The following is a 23,560-nucleotide window of genomic DNA, read 5'->3' as shown; positions in this document are numbered from 1 at the left end:
AAGTCTCGATCATATCACCTCTCCTTCTATCCACCAAACTCTGCAGTCCACATTCCCTCAGTCGATTCTCATAACTCATATTGTACAGTCCTGAAACCATCTTTGTTATCCACTTCTGTACCCTTTCCACAGTCAATTTATCCCCTTCAAATCTTGGGGACCAAATCTGAGAACAATAGTCTAAGTGTGGTCTGATCAGGGCCTTATACAACAGAATGATAACTCTTTTATCTCTGCAGGTCAGTGTCCTTCTGATTATTGCAGCAATCCTCTGAGTTACCCTCACCACCTTTGCAATATGCTCCATGAATTTCAGTTTTCTATTATTATTATCATTAACATCTGACCTCCATGGAGTCAGATGTTACACACTCAGGCAATGTATTCCACCCACAAGCCACCTTCCATGCAAAGAACCTACTCCTCACTCCTCTGCTCACACCCTCCTTATACAGCTTCCTGTGATGGCCTCTTGTTTTATTCCTCCTTTCCCATTCTATGAAAAATCTCTTCCATGTCAACCTTTGTCCTAACATCCTCTTTCAAATTTTCAGTTGAAGAAAATATGTGGCAACACCTGTTTATAATGCAGTCCTTGGGTGCAAAAAGCAAACAATTCATGTAAAGCAAAATTTTTAAAGCAAATAAAGGTGTATATACATGCATATATATACATTTGTGTGTTGTGTAACTTGAAATCAGTTCAAATTGCATTTGAGATTTTTGATACCGTTAAGAGGATTCATAAATGTTACTTTTACAAATAAAATTCTACTGAAAACAGTTGTAACTAACATGCCATAAACTTTGTGAAAATGTACCCCTACCTGGTGTGGAAGGGACATACAGAAAAGCATGTTCCTACCATCAGCGCACCCTGAGTGGTGCATGGCCCAGCGTGAATGTGTTAAGACTAGATTTTTTGCTTGGAGGGTAGTGAATGGGTTGAATAGGTTGCCAGAGGTGGCTGTGAGTGCTTCGTCCTTGAAGAAAAGAGAGAGAGAGAGAGAACAGGTATTGTGTAAATAATGGGCCTACTGTGATGAGTCTTCTGACAATATGGAGGTACTTGTATAGTAATAATAATATGACAAGTGAAAACTTTTCATTTTCAACAGTTCTCACCTTAATTATTTTATTCTGTTTTCATTACTACCAAATACTCAACTACCACTCATCTCTTGGTTATTTTTGGTCATATTATACTCTTCTTCCAAATATTTCAGTCTATCATTATACTTCTCACCCTAACCCTTTTTTTAGATGAAATGTTATAAACCTATAGTACATCAATATTGGTATTTTTGGTGGGGAAAAAGTTATTATATAATCCAAAAAACCAAACCCTGATCTTACACACAAAATGCAATATTTTTTCAAACTTCTGGACACAAGAAGAGTAATTAATGGGCTTATACTTAAAGACATTTACAAACATCCATGCTGCCCACTTCCAATCTCATTTGAACTAACAGTATGAGGGGGGGGGACTGAAAAGTTCTGATAAACAAACACCTAGAACAAAAATTTTATTAAAGCAACTGATATATAACCACAAGAAAGAACATATCTTAAAACCCTTTATTCCCCATGTTTCATCAAAGAATTTTCTTTTAGACACTGTCAGTGCCAGGTTATTTTGCACCCTAGGTAAAGTTTACAAGTGCACCCCTTATTTCATAAACTAAAATGTTTCTAATTGACATTAAACAAAATAAAATTGTCTTTCAAGTTAAATTAATAGCGCTTTTTTTTATTTTCTTTTTTAATTATTTTGAAAATTCTCTGTTATAATTCATTTACAAAAAAAAGTTATAAAATACGAAATTTAATATTTTAAAATGTTAACATTTTAAAATATTTATCTTAACTGAATTTTAAATAGCAGTAAGTTCAAATTATTTAGGTAAGGAACAAAAAAGAACCAAGAGTTAAATAGTAAAATAGTGTGATGTGTGAGGGATAAGGAAAAAGAATCGATACCTAAATCATATATCACTATTTAATTTTGATATTTTAGTAAAGTATGAATAAAGCATAGCTTGAAGTTTTGCACCCTAGGCGGTCGCCTATTTGCCTAAATGGTAGCACTGGCCCTGCTTTTAGGATATATTAGAAGAGTTGCTTTAATATGATTTTTGTTCTAAGTGTTTATCAGAACTTTTCATCCCTCCCTCCCTCGTACATTAGCCATTGTACATTGGCCAAGCACGAGCTGGCAAATAATAATACTTTCATGCTTTTCATTCATCACTTTCAGATAAACTAGCTAAACAATACAAGATTTAAACAGTAACTTCTCAGCATAGTTCAAAAGACCATTATACTATGTTGCAAAAGATGGTCTCACCTCATATTTAAGTCCACAACAAAAGTACCAAACTCATTATATTCTGGTTTCTTGCCTCATGGTGCCCAAGGATGGTAATGAAAGATTATGAGAATAAGGTATAGAAATGTTTAGTGAAAGTTATATGAAGTTAGGATTTGAAATTGTGATCCTAAGATTGACCCTTCTCTCCTAGTCCAAAAATATGAAAAATACAACTTTGCTTTCTGATACTTATTCTAAAATATATTAATTAATTTGATTTTATATATACAGTGATCTCTCAATTATCTGACATTCAAATGAATGAACCTTCAATCCAATGACCCTTGAATGGCTTAGTGTTTCAATTAACTTCTGATACAGCCAGTGCGGTAACTAGCTTTTCATGGCCCCTGTGCAAGGTTTTATTTTTGACCCCCCCTTTTTTTTTTGAAAAAATAATAACAAAATGAATATGACAGAAATAGATCAATTAATTTTTAACTTTAACCAAAAATGTTATGGAATCGGCCCCCATGGCAGCAAAATTTAAAGTCTGAAAATGAAAATATAATACTGATTATTTTTGATACCCCATTTCAGGCCCCCCCTTCATCCTGGGCCCTGTGCTTGTGCACCCCTTGCACCTGCCTAGTTACAGCACCGTGTAACTGGACCTTTAGTTATCCATCACTTCAATTATTTTAACTAGCAAATTACTCTCCTGCTGTGGCTGGATAATAGAGGGATTAGTGTGTGTGTGTGTGTGTGTGTGTTTATTTAAATTATTACATACACATTACCTCAGCATCTACATTAGGAGACAGTTCCTGTGGATCATAGTCATAGAGTGCTATCATCCGCCTCACAGGATGAGTCGACCAGGGATCAGAAGTATGATCTTAAAAAGAGAGGGGGGAAAAAAGGCTTAAATAATTAATGATATATTCAAAAACCACAATAAAAATACTTCAACATAATTAAGTATGAAGAATATAATATCAGAACATGCTGCCATTTTAAACAAGAACCAGTGAGTTACAATAAATATGTTTCATTAATTCATTTCTAACTCATTAACATCATATCAAATAACAGATAAAATGCAAAAAAAACAGAAAGAAGAATGGAGATGTCTGCTAAACATAAGACTCAAAGATAAAATCAAAGATGAAGAAATTGCTAAATTGGATATTGATTAAGGTATTACATGAATGTGCAAAGGCAATGCCTCTAACCCAGCTATTCAATTCAGATCTCAGTTCTGGTAAGGTCCCAAGAGAGTGGGAAAAAGGACAAAATAGTTCCATTGCAGAAAAGAGACCTTCAAGAAGAGATAGAAAATTACAGGCCAAATTATGTACTCTACAATTCTCCATCTCCACCACTCAATCCATCAACTACAGCAAACTGCATCATCCACACCAATGCCATCTACTGCCCACCACCACTATTAGTATTTTCTCAGACCATCACAAACATCCATGCCCACTTTAGTACCTTCTGTAAAGGTTCTGCATCTCCATTCAAATTCAGGAAACTAAATATGTGCACAGTAGTCCCATCACATTTTTAAATATTCTGAATATTTTAAATATTTTAAAAGCCCACTTTCATCCATGCGCTGTTCTTCTCAAAAGACCATCCATCTGTTCACTGGGCATCCACAGATGCCATATGGTCACTCATGCTTGGTGCCTCACCGTGTAGTCCTGTTGTATGCTTTTTTCTGGAGGCTTCAACTCTCTGAAGATCAGTCACTCCACACACACACCATTCATCCATCTCATTGACAGTCGACCCCTTCCTCTTTTTCCAGGAATTTTACCTTCTATTACTGTTCTTAGAAGTCCCCCTTCCATCCTTTCAATGTGTCCAAAATATTTTAACTTTCTTCTGTCAATATCCTTAAATTATATGTTCATCCAAACACAGATGAAGCCTCTAGTTAATGTAGCAAAACTAAAAACTAAAAGGTAACTAGTTGTATTAAATCTTTACGACCAATAAACCCAGCGTTAGTTATTTTTATTATATTACTTTTGTGGCCGAAAATAACATACTGATCATGAAACTATCAACTTGTTTTTCAAAAGATAAATGCTCACTGATGTCTCTTCCTGGTGTATACCAAGTTCCTTGTGACTGTCATCTATCCTACTTCAGACAAACTGGATGCTCAATAGAAAAGAGAATACAAGAACTTCAATCATATATTTACCACAGGAAATCTGATAAATATGGCTTGGCTCAACATGGAATAGACATAGACCACAATATTCTTTGGTCTGAAATGCTCCGACTATATCGTTGTCGGTACAGATTTGAACATTTGTTTCAAGAGAGTGCTGAAGCCTTTCTTCACCACTGAACTTGAATCAGAATGACTATCTTTATCTAAAACATGAGAAAGTCTTATTAGAATACATCATTAAATTCTTTCTGTTTCAAACAATCCATTATTTACATTTTATCTTGTAATCAACTGTCACTGCCATCACAGATGGCAAATAAGTTTCAGATTGAAATATCTGGCCTTTTAAACAAATAAATAATATGGCCTATGCCTTTGTTTTCATTTAAATAAGTAATATAACTATGGTACAAGTTTATAGAATGAATGAATTTTTTAAGTTACTTCTGATCTCCATTAAGTAGGTTGTGCTCTTGTACCAGACAATAAAATTCATTTCTCACCTAAAAAATACAGTGCTGTCAATACATGCCAATCCATGGAGTCAAAAGACTCATTGTGGGTGTGATGAAGTGTGTTAATTGATAAAATGATGGATTTTACATGGATATTTTATTATTATTATTATCGTCATCATCATCATCATCAGACCTCCATGGAGTCAAAAAGACTCATTGTGAGAGGTCCCTCTGACATTCACTGTCTCTGCACTCTCCACACTCTCAGGCAATGCGTTCCACTTGCAATGCAAAAAACTTTCTTCCCACTCTACTGATCACACCTTCCTTATACAGCTTCCAGGGATGACTTCTTGTTCTCTGCCCCCCCCCCCTCTGCTGTCTCCCCTCATTTTATGAAATTGGTTTGCTGGAATTGAAATTGGATTAATTTCCTTATTATTAATCTAGTAATAAGAAAGCTAGGTGACAAAATTTGTGCATAGCAGTCTACATGTGGCATGATCAATGCCTTATACAATGGACACATAATTTCCTTACCTTTACAAGTCAGCCTTACAAGAAAGCCTTACCTTTATGTTCAAGCATAATTAATTTTAGCAAACACATTGCTAAAATTTTAGTTAATTTTAAAATTCATTAAAATTCAGTTAATTTTAGCAAACACATTGCTAAAATTATGTTGCATAATTTTAGCAATGTGTTTGCACATTTTACATCCTTATCCACCATTATCCTTTCTTTATACTTAACATTCCAGATACCAGAAACCACCCTAGACAATTGCCTCTGGATCCTTTCCAATATCTTTTTATCCTTTTGAAAGCTAGGTAACAAAATTTTTGCACAGCAATTTACCTGTGGCATGATCAAGGCCTTATACAATAGAAACATAATTTACTTACCTCCACAAGTCAGTGTCCTCTGCATTATCAGAATCTGTTGTGATGACCTCATAATTTTAGCAAGGTGTCCCCTACATTTTAGGTCCTTATCCACCATCACCCTCTTATTTCCTCCACCTCCTCCTCCTCCAGTATATCCTGCCAAACTGTATATGCTGCATCCCATCTTTGTTTTCCAAATTTTAAAACCTTACACTTTATATAGTTGAACTAGTAACCCTATGCACTTGCCCATTCACACAATCCATTTGAGACCTCTTCTAAGCAACCACATCTACTCTATTCCTTGTGGTTCTTCCCAACTTTTCATCACTAGCAAAAACTGCAGACCCCTTTCATATCATTCCAAATATTAGATTAAAGCTTGATTCAAACACAGCAGTGGAATTTATTGGGATATTAGCATGGGTGCTAAATAAGGTAAAAGAGAATTAGTGATTCCACTGACCTGGTTGATTAACTTCATTCTCAGCATGAGCAATGAGTGAAAAGAGGACAAGATAATTAAATTATACAAATCTGCAGCTGAGACTGATGTAACCAATATATGTACTAATCGGTATCTCTGGAGTGACCATTAAGGACATGAGAGACTGAGACTGATATGGGCACACATCCAGAATTGAGCAAATAGCACTGTATCCTCAAGGACAACACTTTGCATTGTGACAGCATATGACAGGATTCCACACAGGATATTGTTATACAAACCCCAAAGTATGGGCATATAAAATAAGCTTGGGATATGGATAGCAGAGTGATTTACTGACTGGAAGATATCAGAAATTTTGAAAGGCCCAAATACAGATTCTGTATTTGGGCCTTTACTATTTAACTTGTATATTAATGATGATATTGAACAGGATTACATATCCAGAACAGAACTGTCCAGCTGGTAGCCCATGAAAAAGTTTGGTGGCCTGCTACTAAAAACAAGTTTTATTCTTAACTTTAAATCAAACTTGCATTTCATTATTATTATTATTATTACCACCAGACCTCTAAAGAGTTAAAAGACTTATCACGGGAGGTACACACTGTTACACAAATCCCATCAAACTGTGGGATTTGTGTGTAACAGTGTATCTGCATTCACCACAATGTCAGGCAATGCATTCCACTCACCAACCACTCTCAATGCAAAAATCCTGCTCCTTATGTCCCTACTCACACCCTTCTTATACAGCTTTCAGGGATGTTACCTTGTTCTACCCCTCCCCTCCTTCCATTCTATGAAAAATTTCTTCCACATTAATTCGGTAACAACTCTTTACCAACTTAAATGTCACAATCATATCTCCTCTCTTCCTCCTATTTACAAGTGTTGAATTCAATTTAAAAAGTATTGATGTGAGCACAGATTGATAAGAAAATAACTATTTAATAACTTAAAAGCTAATATTTCGCTGGTAAAAAGCTAATATATCCAGCATCTTCAGAGCACACAAACAAAGTTTGTTACAAATGTGAAACAACCACAATTCGGTGTAACAGTGAAGCTAGTATAAGTAATTGCAGCGTGCAACACAAGACTAAAGTCCTAATACGGCGGCGTCTAAGTTAAAAATAAAAAAATAAATAAATAAAATAACCAGTAGTCCTTGAAAGTTTTGAAAAAATAAAAAAATAAAAATAAATTAAATTAAAATAAATAAATATTAATTTGGTCTTAGGATGACTGTCTCCCAAATCTTTGGTAGATTTATACAGCCATACTTGTTAAGGTTTGGAGTATGTTTTAAGCTGATTCCAGGAACAACCTCTCTGATTTGTAGAAGCTTCTGTGCAGTACTTTTGTTTTTTTCCAATTGATCCTGTGTGCTGGAGTATCCAAAGCATGGTCTGCCAGACCCGACTTGCCATAGCAAAAGTGCCAGATATATTTTTTGTGTTCACTGAGTTAGATGTCTACAGTTCTTCCTGTCTGTCCGTAGTAGGCTCGATGATAAGAACAGGGCACTTCATAGACTCCTGGATGTGATAAAGGAGTGAATCTGTCCGTAGGTGAATGGATGAGAGTTGCCTCTCAAACCTAGTCTCTGGCTATACTATGTTGATGATGTCTTTGCTATTTGGCCACATGGCTCAGACACATTGAATACATTTTTAATGCATCTAAACAGTCAGCACCCTAAAATCCACTTTACAATGGAACTAGAAGCCAATGACTGCCTGCCCTTCCTGGACACACTGATCACACATCTTCCAGAAGGTTCCTTATCATTTTTGGTTTATAGAAAACTCACACATACAGGGAGATATTTACACAAAACATTCACACCATTACCTTTCTCAACAATATGATATCTTAAAAACACTAACCCATAGAGCTAGAGCAATCTGTTCCAATGTTGAAAGTTTATTTTTCACTTGGTTAGACTATAATAAATTCAGTTTAATCCTTTATCCAAGTGTGAGCAAACAAAGTTTGTGCCTGAAACTAGTCTGGGTAGTGGCCAATCCCTTAATGCATAACATTATATATATCCGCAAGGAGATGTGTTTTGCATTATGGAAGATACTGGGATAGGAGTGTTGGTAGCTTGGTCCACCTTTGCTACGAGTTTCCCGGTGTTGTACTACCTTACCCCGGTAAGGTAGTACAACACCATATTCAATCCTGAAGATATTTCCAGGCACAAACTTTGTTTGCTCACACTTGGATAAAGGATTAAACTAAATTTATTATAATCTGTTCCAATGACATTGCTCTCACTGCTGAACTTTCTCACCTGCGCCACACCTTCCTAACCAATGGCTATAATCCCCATAAGATAGATAAAATACTAAATGCTACCCATAAATCACCCCCTCCCCATTATCTACCACAGAAAACTACAACAAAACAATCACAATCCCGTACATTAAAGGCACATCTGAAAAGATATCTAGGGTGCTTAACAAACACCAACTGCACACCGTATTTAAACCTTATGCGAAATTGGCAACTCTCATCCATTCACCTAAGGCCAGATTCACTCCTTTATCACATCCAGGAGTCAGGAGTCTATGAAGTGCCCTGTTCTTGTCATCGAGCTTATTACGGACAGACAGGAAGAACTGTGGACATGCGCCTCAGTGAACACAAAAAATATATCCAGCACTTTCACTATGGCAAGTTGGGTCTGGCAGCCATGCTTTGGATACCCCAGCACACAGGATCAATTGGAAAAAAACAAAACCACATCCAAGTCAGAGAGGTTGTTGCTGGAATCAACTTAAAACATACTCAGTGAACACAAAAAATATATCCAGCACTTTCGCTATGGCAAGTTGGGTCTGGCAGCCATGCTTTGGATACCCCAGCACACAGGATCAATTGGAAAAAAACAAAACCACATCCAAGTCAGAGAGGTTGTTGCTGGAATCAACTTAAAACATACTCCAAACCTTAACAAGTATGGCTGTATAAATCTACCAAAGATTTGGGAGACAGGCATCCTAAGACCAAATTTATATTTATTTATTTTAATTTTATTTTTTTTCAAAACTTTCAAGGACTACTATTTGGACTACTATATTTTTTCAAAACTTTGGACTACTGTTTTTTTTTTTTTACTTAGATGGCACCATATTAGGACTTTAGTCTTGTGTTGCACGCTGCAATTACTTATACTAGCCCCACTGTTACACCAAATTGTGGTTGTCTCGCATTTGTAACAAACTTTGTTTATGTGCTCTGAAGATGCTGGATATAATACCAGTGAGATATTAGCTTTTAAGTTAATAAATAGTTATTTTCTTATCAATCTGTGTTCGCATCAATACCGTTTAAATCCAATTCAACATGTGTGACAAACACATAAGCATATCCACACATTTAAATATTCCTATTTACAAGGCTTTGCAAACTGCATTTCCTCACTCTGTCTTCATATCCCACATCCCAAAGACCAGCTACCACCTTAATCACTCTTCTCTGGGCCCTTTCCAATATATCCTCATCACCATGAAAACCAGGGGACCAAATCTGTGCAGAGTAATCCATATGAGGCCTAATCAAAGACTTATATAATGGAACCTTTTACATATGTTTTAAAGCCACAGTATTACCCATTGAATATAGTATCTCATTTATTATTATTATTATGTAACACCTTCAAAGAGTCCAAAGACTCATCAAGGGAGGAAAGTATCTCTTAGAAAGGGAATACTGTGAGTAGACATATAAATACAAAATTAATGACGGAAAATCTCACGTAAAAAGATTTTACTCTGAATTTAAAGCATTGAAATCACTGAAGAATAACAATAATTTAATTATTACTAAATCTGATAAAGGGAAGGCTGTAGTTATTCAAGATAGGAAGGAATATGAGAGAAAAATGTCCCTGTTACTTCGCAACTATTCAACTTATAGGCCTCTTACAACGGATCCTACTGGGAGTCAATTGAATAGACTTAATTCTCTTATAGATAATGTATCGACTTGGAATGAAGATCAAAATAAAAAATTTAGAACCTTCTTCAGTCGTCCACCTAGAATGTATGGTCTTCCGAAAGTTCATAAACCAGGCATTCCATTGAGGCCAGTTGTAGATTGTATAGGTTGTCCCACTTACAAAATTTCAAAATTTTTATCAAATTTACTTACTTCCTCAACTAGAAGAACTGATACTTATATAAAAAATACTTTAGATTTCAAAAATAAAATTTCAGATCTTCATTTGGACATTTCTCATTTCATGATCAGTTTAGATGTTGTTTCTTTATTTACAAATGTTCCTTTATCTGAAAGTATTGAATTACTGCAACAGGAATTTCCTTCAGACATAGTAAAAATTGATTTTGTAATACATTCTGCCTATTTTTCCTTTAAAAATAAGTAGTATCAATAAATTGAAGGAACAGCAGTGGGCAATCCTCTTTCTCCTGCTATCTCCAACTTCTTTATGGAACATTCTGAAAAACGTATCTTTGACAACGTCTCCCAAACCTACTCATTGGTTCAGATATGTCGATGACATTTTCCTATTTGGAATGGCTCTTCTGATGAACTACAACAGTTTCTCACTAAGTTAAATGCACTTCATCCAAGAATCTAGTTTACCCTTGAAATAGAATCAAATAAGCAGTTAGCCTTTTTCATCATCATCATCAAATTCCTGCCATGTACCCTCAAGGGGTGTACAGGATATGATAGTACTACATGAAAAAAATTATATCATTACTAACTTCCTATCTACAATTTTCCTCCAAATCAGTCTGTTACTTGTCAAGACTCCAACATTATTAGATCTTATTTCTATCGTCTAAGGCACTTTGTACCGTATCAATCCACCTATATCTTGGTCTTCCTCTCAGTCGTTTTGCTGCCAACCTGGCAGAGCACACTTGTTTTGCTAATCTTTCTTCGCCCATTCTGTTTAAGTGACCATACCACCTGAGATTAGCTCTGCTAACACATTCCTGGATGCTGACAATGTCAAGTTCTTTCCTAATATCCTCGTTTTTAATATGATATTGCCATTGGCACCATCTGTTCACACCTATAATCTTTCTCAGGACTCTCATATCTGCGGTCTCTAGTCTTTGGTCAAGTGTTTTACTTCTGACCCAGCTCTCAGATCCATAAGTTAAAATTGGTTTGAACAATGTCTTGTATACAGCTAATTTAGAGTTCCGACTAATTTCTCTCTTATTCCATATGAATTTATTCAATTGACTTCCTACCATATCACCTTTGCTGATTCTGTTGTCTATTTCTATATTTAATTTACCATCTTCAGTAAAAATCGTGCCTAAGTAGCTGAAATGTTTTACTTGTTCCACAGGTTCTCCATTCACAGCACAGTTGACATTTTCAATGATTCTGCCTATTTTCATTGTCTTTGTCTTTTTTTTGCTGACCTTCATACCATATCTATTACAAAAGTTATTCAATTTAGTCTGAGAATCCTGCAGACTTGTAGCGGATTTATTTAGAAGTATAACATCATCTGCATAAAGCAAAGAGCTGACATTAACATCTCCATTTTTGATATCATGTTTAATACCACTTTCCTTCATAATGTGATCCATATAGATAATAAATAACAGAGGGGATAATGTACATCCTTGTCTCACACCAGATTTAACATTAAACCATTTTCCTGTGCTTCCTTCAATTCTAACTGCTGATATAATGCCCCATATAATGCCCCATTGACACCATATAACTGTAGCGTATTGAATAGCTTCTCTCTTGGCACCTTGTCATATGCCTTTTCCAAAACAAAACTTAAATACAGATCTTTGTTATATTCCCATGCTTTCTCGACTATTTGTCGTAAAGTGAAGATCTGATCCTGACAGCCTCTATTTGGCCTGAATCCAGCTTATTCTTCACCAAGCTTTTCTTCCACAATTCTTCTCAACCGTTTCTCAAGTATACTTGCATAGATCTTGCCAGGAACACTCAGTAGGGAAATACCTCTGTAATTCTCACATTCAGTTTTATTTCCCTTTTTATATATGGGTACTATGAGAGCTCTACTCCAATCATCGGGAATTCATCCCTCTGTCCAGGTTTTCTGAACTATGCAGTGCAGCCACTGAAATACTCTTATACAACCATACTTCAGCATTTCTGGTCGAATATCATCTACTCCTGCTACCTTTCCACATTTCAAGCCTTTGATGGCTTTTTCTACTTCAAGTATGGATATGTATTCCTAACTGCATGCCTGGTCAGTGTTTTTTTATCACGGTGCTGTCATCACTGCTTGTTTCATTTAGCAGTTTTTCAAAGTAATTACTCCATACTTCAAGGATATCTTTTTCTCCCATTTTCATGTCACCTTTATCATCTCTAACTCCTTTTACAACACTCTTTCCTCCATTCCTAAGCTTCTTCAACAACCTCCAGAATATTTTGCCACCTTCTTGATATTTATTTTCTATATTCTTGCCAAAGTCCTCCCATGACTTTTGTTTAGCTAGTTTTACACAGTATTTAGCATTCTTGCATTTGTCTCTGTATTCTCTAAGAGCACATGCTGACTTATTTGCAGGGAATTTTGATATGCTTTCTTCTTTTCCTTCACTGCCTCTTTAACTTCCAGTGTCTGCCATGGAGTTCTTATTTTTCTATCCTTGCAGACAACTTCACCATATGCCTCTCGAGCTGAATCAATCAGAGCTTTCTTCAAGGCTTGCCACTGAATCTCCAAGGTTTGATTCCTGTTCTCAAACTCTTTCATTTTTTCTTCAACAATTTTTGTGTATTTTAGTCTACAGTTCACATCTGAGAGCTGCTCAACTTTTATTCGCTTTAAAACTTTCTTACATGTTATTCTTTTCAACATGAAATTCAATTTTATCCCGCTCAAGACTAAATAGTGATCGCTTCCAATTTCAAATCCTCTGTACACTCTGGTGTCCTGCACCAGGGAGAAAACATCACTATCCACAATAACATAGTCAATGAGACTTTTCTTATTCCTTGCCTCTTCTCTCCATGTGAATTTGTGCACATTTTTATGTTGGAACATGGCGTTAGTAATAACCAGTCCATGTCCTGAGCAGAAATCCAACAGATATTTCCTTTATTATTAGCTTTGCTCTTTTCTCCACATTTTCCCAAAATATTTTTGTATGTCTGACAATCATTTCGTACTCTGCTATTTAGATCCCCAACAAGGACCAACTTTTCCTTTTTCATTGTGTCAGTTGCTTTTTCTAAAGCCTCAAAAAATTCCTCCATTTCTACCTAGTAGAACCTTATGTGGGACCATAGGCACAAATAAGTCTCATTGTCCAGTTCCCATTCTCATATTTGCCTACATTACTCTACTTGAGACTGACTGAGATTGAAGAAGATTAGCCTCGTATTTTTTTTTGAATACTATGGCTACTCCTTCTTTTCCTTGATTGCCATTGCCTGAATATAACATTTTGTATTTATTGCTCAGAAAGATCTTACCAGTTTTTGTCTTTTTTTTTGTTTCAGTCACCCCTATTATGTCGATCTGGTACTTATCTAATTCCCGTGCTAGCTCCATTTCTTTGCCATTCAGACTTCTTATGTTGATAGTACCGATCTTTAACTTTGGTGATGTTGAGTTGGGCTTTGTTTTCAGATTTGTTCCAGTAGCTGACTTTCTGCTGTTTGCCCTGGTTCCTTGGCGAAAACAACGGGGGGGGGCTTGTTTAACCGGGCGACGCCCCAGCCGGCATGAAATTTTGTCATGTTGTACCATCATTTTTTATTTTGGTTTAACCAATAAGAATACAATTTGGTCGGCTAAATCCCAAATTGCCAGCCCATCCTCGTTCATTCAGTATCCAAGTAGATACCCAACAGGGTGCACCACGAGAACGTGAGGATTGGACATTAGGTCAGAAGCCCTGGTTGGTTCTCCGCATTCCTTTAAAGGATACGTGGAGGTCTTCTCTCAGTTATACAGCTATGACCCTTAAGCACCCTGTTAGCCTAGCCTTTTTAGATCTTCTAATTCTTCGCTAACCAGATGGTAATCTACATTTCTCAGTCTATAGAAAGAAGCCTCATACTGGCCATTATATCCATGTGGAATCTCATCACCATCCCAGTCAAAAGGCAGGTACTATTAAAACACTGGTTCATCAGGCCCACTCCTTTTGTTCGTCAGACGATCTTTTACAGAAAGAACTACAGGGTGTTCGGGATAAATATGACAGTTTCGTAAGGAAAAAGAAAATCTTCTTTGTATCTATTAAATTTAATGAATTGACAAAAAAACATTACAGGCAGAGTTAATTACAATACTATCAACAAGATTTACTCAAAATAACCACCATTAGCATCGATCACAGCTTCAATTCTGCTTCGGAACCTCGAACAAGCTGATGCTACAGTCTCCCTGGGAAGGGCCGCAAAAACTGTTTTAATTTTATCCATTAACTGGGCTTTTGTATTACTGGAAGTGCGATTGGTGTCTTTTTCAACTGCGCCCCATACAAAATAATCCATGGGATTAAGGTCTGGGGAGTTTGGAGGCCAAACATTTGGACTGGTGAAGTCGTAGAAATTTTCAGACAACCATTTTTGACTTTTCCCAGAGGTGTGGCAAGGGGCCGAATCCTGCTGCCATACATACGGCCTACCATTGGCTACCCTTGTTATCCAGGGCTTGACTACAGTTAGCAACTCCACGAACAAAGCCCGAATTCCAATGCCAGGGTTCTTCAACACCTGTTCCTGCAGATTTGCGAGGAATTCTGCTGTACGAACGCAATCAGATCGTCTGCTAGGGATCTTTCTTCTTGCTACATCCTCGTAGTCACCATTGCAAGTCTCTAGTTCATGCCTGATTGTTTTTACTGTATTCAGGGAGCATTGGGCAGCAGTCGTAATATCCTTATTTTGATGGCGGGCACGAATCATCATGATACAAGTTATTCTCTTCCATGATTCAGGTGGGTTCCAGCTATCCATCCTTTCTGACATCTTGTATATGAATGAAGAAGGGTCCAAACTTTTAAATGAAGAGAAGTGTGTGTTAATACATGTAACTTACGGAAAAATATAATTAATTATAAATATGTCAAATTTATCCCGAACACCCTGTACAATATATAACTTCTTCCTTTCTATCTAATGGTTATAAGAATTGCTTCATCAAAAGAGCTTTAAGTAGTTTCAATATGTCTTCCTCTTCAAACACAGAAGAAATAACGTGCATTCCTATCCCTTATGTATAGCAAGTAAAAGGAAAAATGTACATGGCAGATTGATTTTAAAGAATGCCGATGGCAGGGAGGTAACTGAATCAGTTGAGATAGTTGAGTTACTGAGTGAGCACTTTGCAAGAGTATATCATCCAGGTGGTGACATTGCAGAAACGAATAAACCAGTAGATTATACGGGAATTGTGGTTAATGAAGTGGAGGTGAGTAGTCTATTGCATAACCTCAATGTCAATACATCTGTGGGATTGGATGGTATACCAGCTCGTGTTGTACGAGAAGCAGCTAAAGAATTGTCAGTACCCTTGACCATTTTGTCTAATTTGAGTCTCGGGTCTGGGTTAGTCCCGAGCGGGTGGAAAGAGGGGAAAATAGTTCCACTGCATAAAGGTGGTTCCAAGACTGCTGTTGTAAATTACCGACCGATTAGCATATCAGGAATCATTGTCAAGGTCTTAGAGAAATTAGTCAAGAAAAGAATACAGGATTGGATAGATGAAAATGGGATATTGTATGGGGGACAACATGGTTTTATGAAGGGTAGATCATGCCTCAGTAACTTGCTCACGTTTTATAACAAGTGACGGCTGAACTCGGTAGGGGTAATGGGTTTACAGTGATACTACTGGACCTTGCCAAGGCCTTTGATAGGATACCACATGGAACCCTAATCAGTAAACTGGAGCAGATGGGTATAGATATAGGGTTGGTGAGATGGATAGGAGGATGGTTGAAGGAGAGATATCAAAGAGTGGTTTATTCAGGAGTGGAGTCTAAAAGACGTCTTGTGACTAGTGGAGTGCCACAGGGCTCTGTTCTTGGACCACTGCTTTTCAATTTGTTCATCAATGATATTGGAAAGGATCTGAGAGGAAGTGTTCACTTGTTTGCTGATGATGCAAAGTTGGGTAGAGCAATTGTGAGTGCACAGGATGTCAAAATTTTACAGGATGATTTGGATAGTTTGGAGGACTGGGCTAGGAAAAATGGATGTCAATTTAAGGGGGAAAGTGTAGGGTTATGCACTTTGGGGTGAAAAGAATAGCAGCAGTATATCGCATTGGTGGAACCATACTCCAGGAGATTGATGAGGCCAGGGATTTGGGAGTGTTGGTGGATAGGGAGTTGAAGTTTACGGGGCACATTGCAAAAGTAACTAAAACAGCTCACCAAATCACTTGGCTTCTGAAAAATACTTTAACATGCAGAGACGAACAAGTTGTTGTTCCTCTGTATCAAGCCTTGATAAGACCCCATCTGGACTTCTGTGCCCAGTTATGGGCACCAGGGTTTCTTCGTGATGGGGAGGAAGTGGAGAGGGTCCAGAGACGAGTGACCAAGATGATAGCAGGTCTGTGAAATGAACCTTATGAGAATAGGTTGAAGATTTGTGGGTTGCAGAAATTGGACGATAGGCGAAGGAGAGGTGATATGATTGAGACATTCAAATTACTGAAGGGTTTTTATAAGATTGATCCAAAAGATATTTTTGAAAATATGACTGGTGGTGGGAGGACTAGGGGCCATGCATGGAAGCTGGGCAAGAGCGTGGTTGACAAGGTATGATAGATACTGTGTGAATGTTGAATAGTTGTTCTTGACATGATGTTGGGGCCTCCCTCGATGAGTCTGTCGACTCCTTGGAGTTTCCCGGAACAATAATAATAATAATAATAATAATAATAATGTATACGGCATTAGTGAATGTATAGCAAAAGTTTTAAAACCACTGAATATTTTTGTTGCCTTTCGACCGGTCAGAAAAATCTCTACCTTTCTCACTTCTCCTAAGGACAAGCTTCCACATCTTAATTATCCAGGTGTCTACCAGATTCCTTGCTCTTGTGGATTATCTTATTTCAGACAAACAGGAAGATCTGCCTCTATTCGAGTAGAAGAACACCAGTCTTATATTCAGTACCTTAATCCTGAACAGTCTGGACTTGCAGAACATGCCATCTTAACCAGACATAGAGTTCATTGGAAAAAGAAGAGTCCTTCACAAAAGTCAGTTCCTCATAGAACGGCTTTATAAAGAAACATGTGAAACTTTATTCCACTCTCCTAACTTATACAGATCTGATGGTTTACGTCTATCCCCTTTATGGGAGATAGTACTTTACAAATCAGCTAATCTTTCCTAACTTTTTATTGTATATATAGTTTTTTTTTTTGTTAGGAAATTTTATTGACCTTTTTAGTTATCTCACACTAGCAATTAGGTGGCGCTTTTTGGAATTGTCAATTATTGTTTAATTTGAGCTTAACATGTACTGAAGATGCCTGTGACACACAGGTGAAAATTATACTATTAAAAAATCTTTTTACGTGAGATTTTCCGTCATTAATTTTGTATTTATGAAACCATGTATGCAAAATCATGACCAACTTCTACTTTACTTATAAGATATATAAAAGTGCAGAAATTGATGCAATTGATATATTTGTTTCAGTACTATGAATATAAGGATAACTTGGAACTTCACTTCAAGCAATTCTACTGGAGTGTGATTTCTTCTTATATATAGCCAAGTATTGCAAAAACCACTGGACAGTTTTCTTAGTGCCTAGTCCATTCTTTGATGTTGTGTAAGTCAGCAGGATTAGCAAAAATTTAGTTTAATAATAATATACTCTGTGTGGCATTAATAACATATGTTTTATGGTATATCTTCAATAGTGCTTTAGTAGAACTTGTTATTAAATTTTAGCATTAACTCTTAAATATAAATCTGAATGAGAAAAGAAAAATGCTGGAAACTGTATAAGGAGGGTGTGAGCAGAGGAGTGAGGAGTAGGTTCTTTGCATGGAGAGTGGTTGGTGAGTGGAATGCATTACCTGAGTGTGTTGTAAATGTAGACACACTGAATCAGTTTAAAGCGCTGTTGGATGAGCATTGTGTGCAATAGTGTGTACCTTCTATGATGAGTCTCTGACTCCATGGAAGTCAGATGTTAATAATAATAATAATATACATTTTTTATGACCTACCATCAACTTACAGAATAACAAACTGGCTTATAGATGTTGGACAGTGTCAATCTAGAAGTAATATCCTAATTACAAGCTGATGATACAAACTTGGAGAGAGTGATAGTGGGTCAGTTCAATGTTGCCAATTGTAAGGTTATGATGCATTTTGGACTGAAAACACTGCAGATATGTAGAGTATTATATTAAATTAAAGAGAATTTGCTGCAAGTGGTCAATGAAGCAAGAAATTTGGTGATGATAGTTGACAGACAGTTAAAATTTGGTCCCACTGTTATGGTGGTTATGTCAACATGTTGGATAACTGCAATATTGAAGATAACACTAACTTGTAACAAAGAAGTTGCTCTACACTTTACATCACTTTAATGAGACCACATCTAAATTACTCTGCTCAGATGTGGCCACTTGGATTTAGTAGAGATGGGGGGGGGGGAAGAGTCAGAGATTCGGCTGGATCTCTGCCAAGATGACATATATTATGGCCTATGGAAATGTGGATATGAGAACAGATTGAGTGAATGTGATCTTCATCATTTAAGAAATAAATGGAGGAGAAGAGAAGAGAAATGATAGAAACATACAAGTTTGTAAAGGGATCTTACAGTATAAATAGAAATGAGATTTTAAAGTTCACTGCAAGTGGGAGAACTCAGTTTCATCCCTGGAAGATGAGTAAGGGTGATGTTAAAAAGCCATGCAGGTTTTCTCATGGCATGTAGTGAGTTTGTAAAATGAGCAGATAGTAGATTAATATGTTTAAGGAGAGATAACGATAGACAAGACAGAAAAAAAAAAGAGCAGATAGTGTCAATATATCACAAATGACTTTAAACACACTTTCCTCAACTACTAAAATAATATATCTTTAACATTTCATCACATTACAACTAAACTGATTAACTGCAAACACTGTGCATGGACAATTTATGTAGTATTCTTAACTGTGGTTATCCTTTAGAGTTTATAATAATGATAATAAATAAATAAATATATATATATATATATATATACTGTATGTCTTAGTTAACTTGAACAGTTTGAATTGTTTGCGTAGTATTTAGTTTACAGGCATTTTAGATGAATGACTACTTATGTAATAAGTGTGTGCGTGCTTGCATGCTCAGCACAATATATATATATATATATATATATATATATATATACACACACACTTATGTATAGACAATTAGAATCTACATATAAATTAGTATCTACATACAATAAAAATGAATAACGATTTATCTGAAGAACTAGCAAAAAGAAAGAAAGCTGTATGGCTATCATTCAACAGACTAAAAGAAACACTTACTGATCCAAATCTTGACATCTCTCCGAAGGCAAAACTATTTAATAGTGATATTCTACCATCACTCACATATGGATCAGAAACATGGAACACGACAAGAAAATAAGAAGAGACTCTCAGAATAACTCAGCGTGCAATAGAACGCAGAATTTGTAACATCAGCAGAATGGAACATGTTAGAAACATGGAACTAAGAAAGAGAGATCAGATATGAAAGATGTGGTAACTGCAGTATATGAAAGCAAGATGAGATGGGCAGGTCACATAGCCAGACTCAGGGATAACAGATGGACATATAGAATACTCAACTGGCAACCAAGAATAAAGAGAAAACCAGGAAGACCACCTACAAGATGGGAAGATCCACTAGTGAAATCTATGGGTATAACATGGAAGAGAGAGGCTCAGGATTGAGATCGTTGAAGGCATTTTTGTGACCTGCACTTATGCAGAAATCCTGAGTGAAACACGGGTCCATCAAGGTAATCAAGGTAATATAAATTAGTAGAGATCAATATATAGGCCAAGGGTGGTTGAAGTTGGTTGGAATTATAGAAAAGGCAACTAAGGCCATGATGTTAGTATATGTTTGTTAATTGCATGTGTTCTCTATCCTATCTATTTTGCAGGGGTAAAAAATAATAAAATAAAATAAAATAAAATAAAATAAATTCTTTGAGCAAACATCCTTCCACCTCTGTATAAGATTAACTAAATTATCCTCAGCTGAAATTCAAATCCAGATGTGTTGAGAAAGAAAAAATACTGTCAGATTATCTAAACATAACAATTTACAGAGAAAGTGAGTTTCACAAAAATCACCTGTTGTAGAATGATGATGATGATGACGTGAAGATACATTCTCATTCATTAATTGCCTAGCCATTTCTTCATCTTCCATATGAACTTCTGATACCATATTACAAGGAACAAATCCAATTCTTCCAGCTGATTCACCTCTGTAAAATCCATCAGCATCTTTCTCTCCATATACCTAAACATTTAAAAATGAATTACATATTCTATATTATAACAGAAATTTATAATCCTTAACATTATTCAAGGCCTAAACTAAAAGAATCTAATTTTTTAGCAGCCTATCTGCTCCAGCAGATAAGTTGTTTTAAAAGAATCTATCTATCAGCCCTATTGCCCTAAATCAACCAATCCACTCCAGCAGATAGGCTGATTCAGGGTCAGTACATATCATTCAGGTGAATGGGAAAACCTTGGGAAATCAGTCATTTCCTTATCTTGGAAGGTTATCTCCTTCAGCAAATTCTGACACTGAAAAAGAAATTCATTTGAAACAGTACACCTTAGAATGTATGAGAAAGCAAGTCTTTGATCACTTTGACACCCATACTGCAATCAACATATAGGACTATTGTCATTCCAAAGTGGACAAATACCATCAACAATGTAAACCTCCTTCAGATTTATTGGAAGGACAGGTACACTAACATAAGCATTTAGACAAAAGTTAGGTGCACATGTAATGAAGCAATGATATTCACCAAAATCTTTGCTGGATTGGTCACATATGCCAGATATTTGCTTCCCAAAACATATCACTTGGAAATGAAGAAGAAGCCAAAGAACAAGAGATGAGACAAATAAGCTTTCCAAAACAGATGTTCTTGAAACTAAAATAAGGACACCAAATTTCAACAGGAAGACAAAAAGGGCTTCAAGTAACCTCAATGCAAATCTGGAGAATGCTAACATCAACATAAAAGAAAAAAAAAAACTCACTTTAGATCAGCTGAAACTGATTTTTATTTTGAAACAAACAAAAAGAGAAGAATAAGAAATGAGCAAATAAGAAAAGAGAAGAATAAAAAAAGTTTGTTAAAGGCATGGCAGAGATTCTCTGTTGTGCCTTTAACAATTTGTGTCCTTAACTGCAATTTTGATTCCATCCCGTTAAAATAAAACCTCATAGCCAATAATTGCAATTCACAATTCACAATGGATTGTCAACATCTTTAGGTGGCCATTTACTTCAACAAAAACAGCTATATTAGCTAAAGGATATGTTTGTTTGTTTTTTTACAAGGGTTGTTTTAAAAGTTTGGTACATTTCCAACAGACGTGACACAATTGATTCATTCATACCAGTGTCGGCTGTATCATATTTTCTCATGACCCCTGGCAAAATTTTAGCCATGTGCGATGCATAGTTCTTGTTTGGCAAACATTTAAAATGACCATGTTCGCATTTTTCATAAAAATGGAGAAAAACAAGTTTCGTGATAAAACACTTTTATTTGAAGAAGTGGACAGCTGCGCAGATCAGAGCCGAGTTAGATGCAGTTTTCATGGGGACTGCATCAGCATTAGACTATTTATTTTGGGATAAATGAGTTTAGACGTGGTCATAAGCACATTGTGCTCCAGATGCCTGACTGAGGTCACTACTAAGGAAATGATTGACAAAATCCATGGTATCGTTATAGAAGACCGCCAAGTGAAAGTACGTGAGATTGCTGAGATTGTAGGCATCTCAAATGAACGGTGTATAATATCCTGCATGAAAAAATGCACATGAAAAAGCTATGTGTGCAATGGTGCTGCGATTGTTGACTGTCGATCAAAAATGCATGCAAAAAGACATTTCAACGCAGTGTTTGGTGATGTTTAATCGAAATTCGCAGGATTTTAGACAAAACTTGGAGCCCCCACTACACACCTGAGTCCAAGCAGCAGTCAAAACAGTGGACAATGCCCAGTGAAAGAGCACTAAAAAAAGCAAAGACCATTTTGTCAGTCAGGAAGGCGATGGCCACTGTTTTTTGGGATTTCCAAGGAATTATCATGATAGATTATTTGGGAAAGGATAAGACAATAACAGGAGTCTATTATGCATCATTTTGGGACCGTTTAAAAGAAGAACTGAAGGGAAAAACGGCCAAGATTGGTGCACAAAAAAGTGTTTTTTTTTTCATCAAGACAATGAACTGTCCAACACATCGGCTGTTGCAATGGCAAAATTGCAAGAATTGAGGTTCAAAGTGGTTCCACATCCACTGTATTCTCTGGATTTCGATCCGTGTGACTTCTTGTTGTTCCCAAACTTCAAAATTTGGTTCGGTGGGGAAAACATTTTCTTCGAACGAGGATGTCATCAAGGCTGTCAATGACTTTTTGCACAATTTGACAAATCCTACTTTTTAGATGGGATGAAAAAATTGGAAACTCGCTGGACCAAATGTGTAGACCTCAATGGAGACTAAGTTGAGAAATAATGGTAATTTTTTCCAAAAAAATGTGAACTTTTTTTTACCAAACTTTTCAAACAACCCTCATATGTTTCCCCCCCCCCCCAACAAAAGGTTATTTGCAAACCTATATTACATTTTATACCATGGAGGGGTTAAGGATTTATTTTTTCATTTTTATCAATTTTATATATTTTTTTATTTATTTTTTACATAATAATAAATTATTATTATTATGTAATAATAATAATAATTACATTCTGTCCAGAAATCCTGTTCTAGAGATCAAACATGGAACTGTTTCCACTTCAGGACTCCAATAAGTGGTCTCACAATGGGCAATGATGAAATTCAACTTCCACCTAAAGAATCACAAACATCCATACCCACGACAGGATTCTAACCCCTCAGCTTATTCCTTTTCTTGATTTCTCATAATAATGAGTGTAATGTCTTCTCTCTTGAGTAATAATGCCGATAAACTATGGCTTGAAATTGCTTCTGTACTATTCAAATCTAAAT

At 36.2% G+C, this 23,560-nt stretch overlaps 1 protein-coding gene across 1 annotated transcript in view; it reads right to left on the bottom strand.

Annotated features, from left to right (window-relative positions):
* Nucleotides 1-23,560, bottom strand: part of LOC150102039 (RIMS-binding protein 2-like) — a 540,578-nt gene that overhangs the window by 58,408 nt on the left and 458,610 nt on the right. Inside the window, exons 29-30 of the mRNA XM_090399955.1 lie at nucleotides 20,613-20,811; nucleotides 3,115-3,212 (exon numbers count right to left, since the gene is read on the bottom strand). Coding sequence (XP_090256081.1) covers nucleotides 3,115-3,212; nucleotides 20,613-20,811 — 297 coding nt within the window. The remainder of the gene's footprint in view (nucleotides 1-3,114; nucleotides 3,213-20,612; nucleotides 20,812-23,560) is intronic.

Source organism: Typopeltis vanoorti, chromosome 11, assembly GCF_054136105.1.
Source record: "Typopeltis vanoorti isolate ZY-2024b chromosome 11, IOZ_Tvanoo_1.0, whole genome shotgun sequence".
NCBI classification, from domain to species: Eukaryota; Metazoa; Arthropoda; class Arachnida; order Uropygi; family Thelyphonidae; genus Typopeltis; species Typopeltis vanoorti.
The sequence above is the reverse complement of the archived record's forward strand: the minus strand, read 5'-3'. Positions and strand labels throughout refer to the sequence as shown.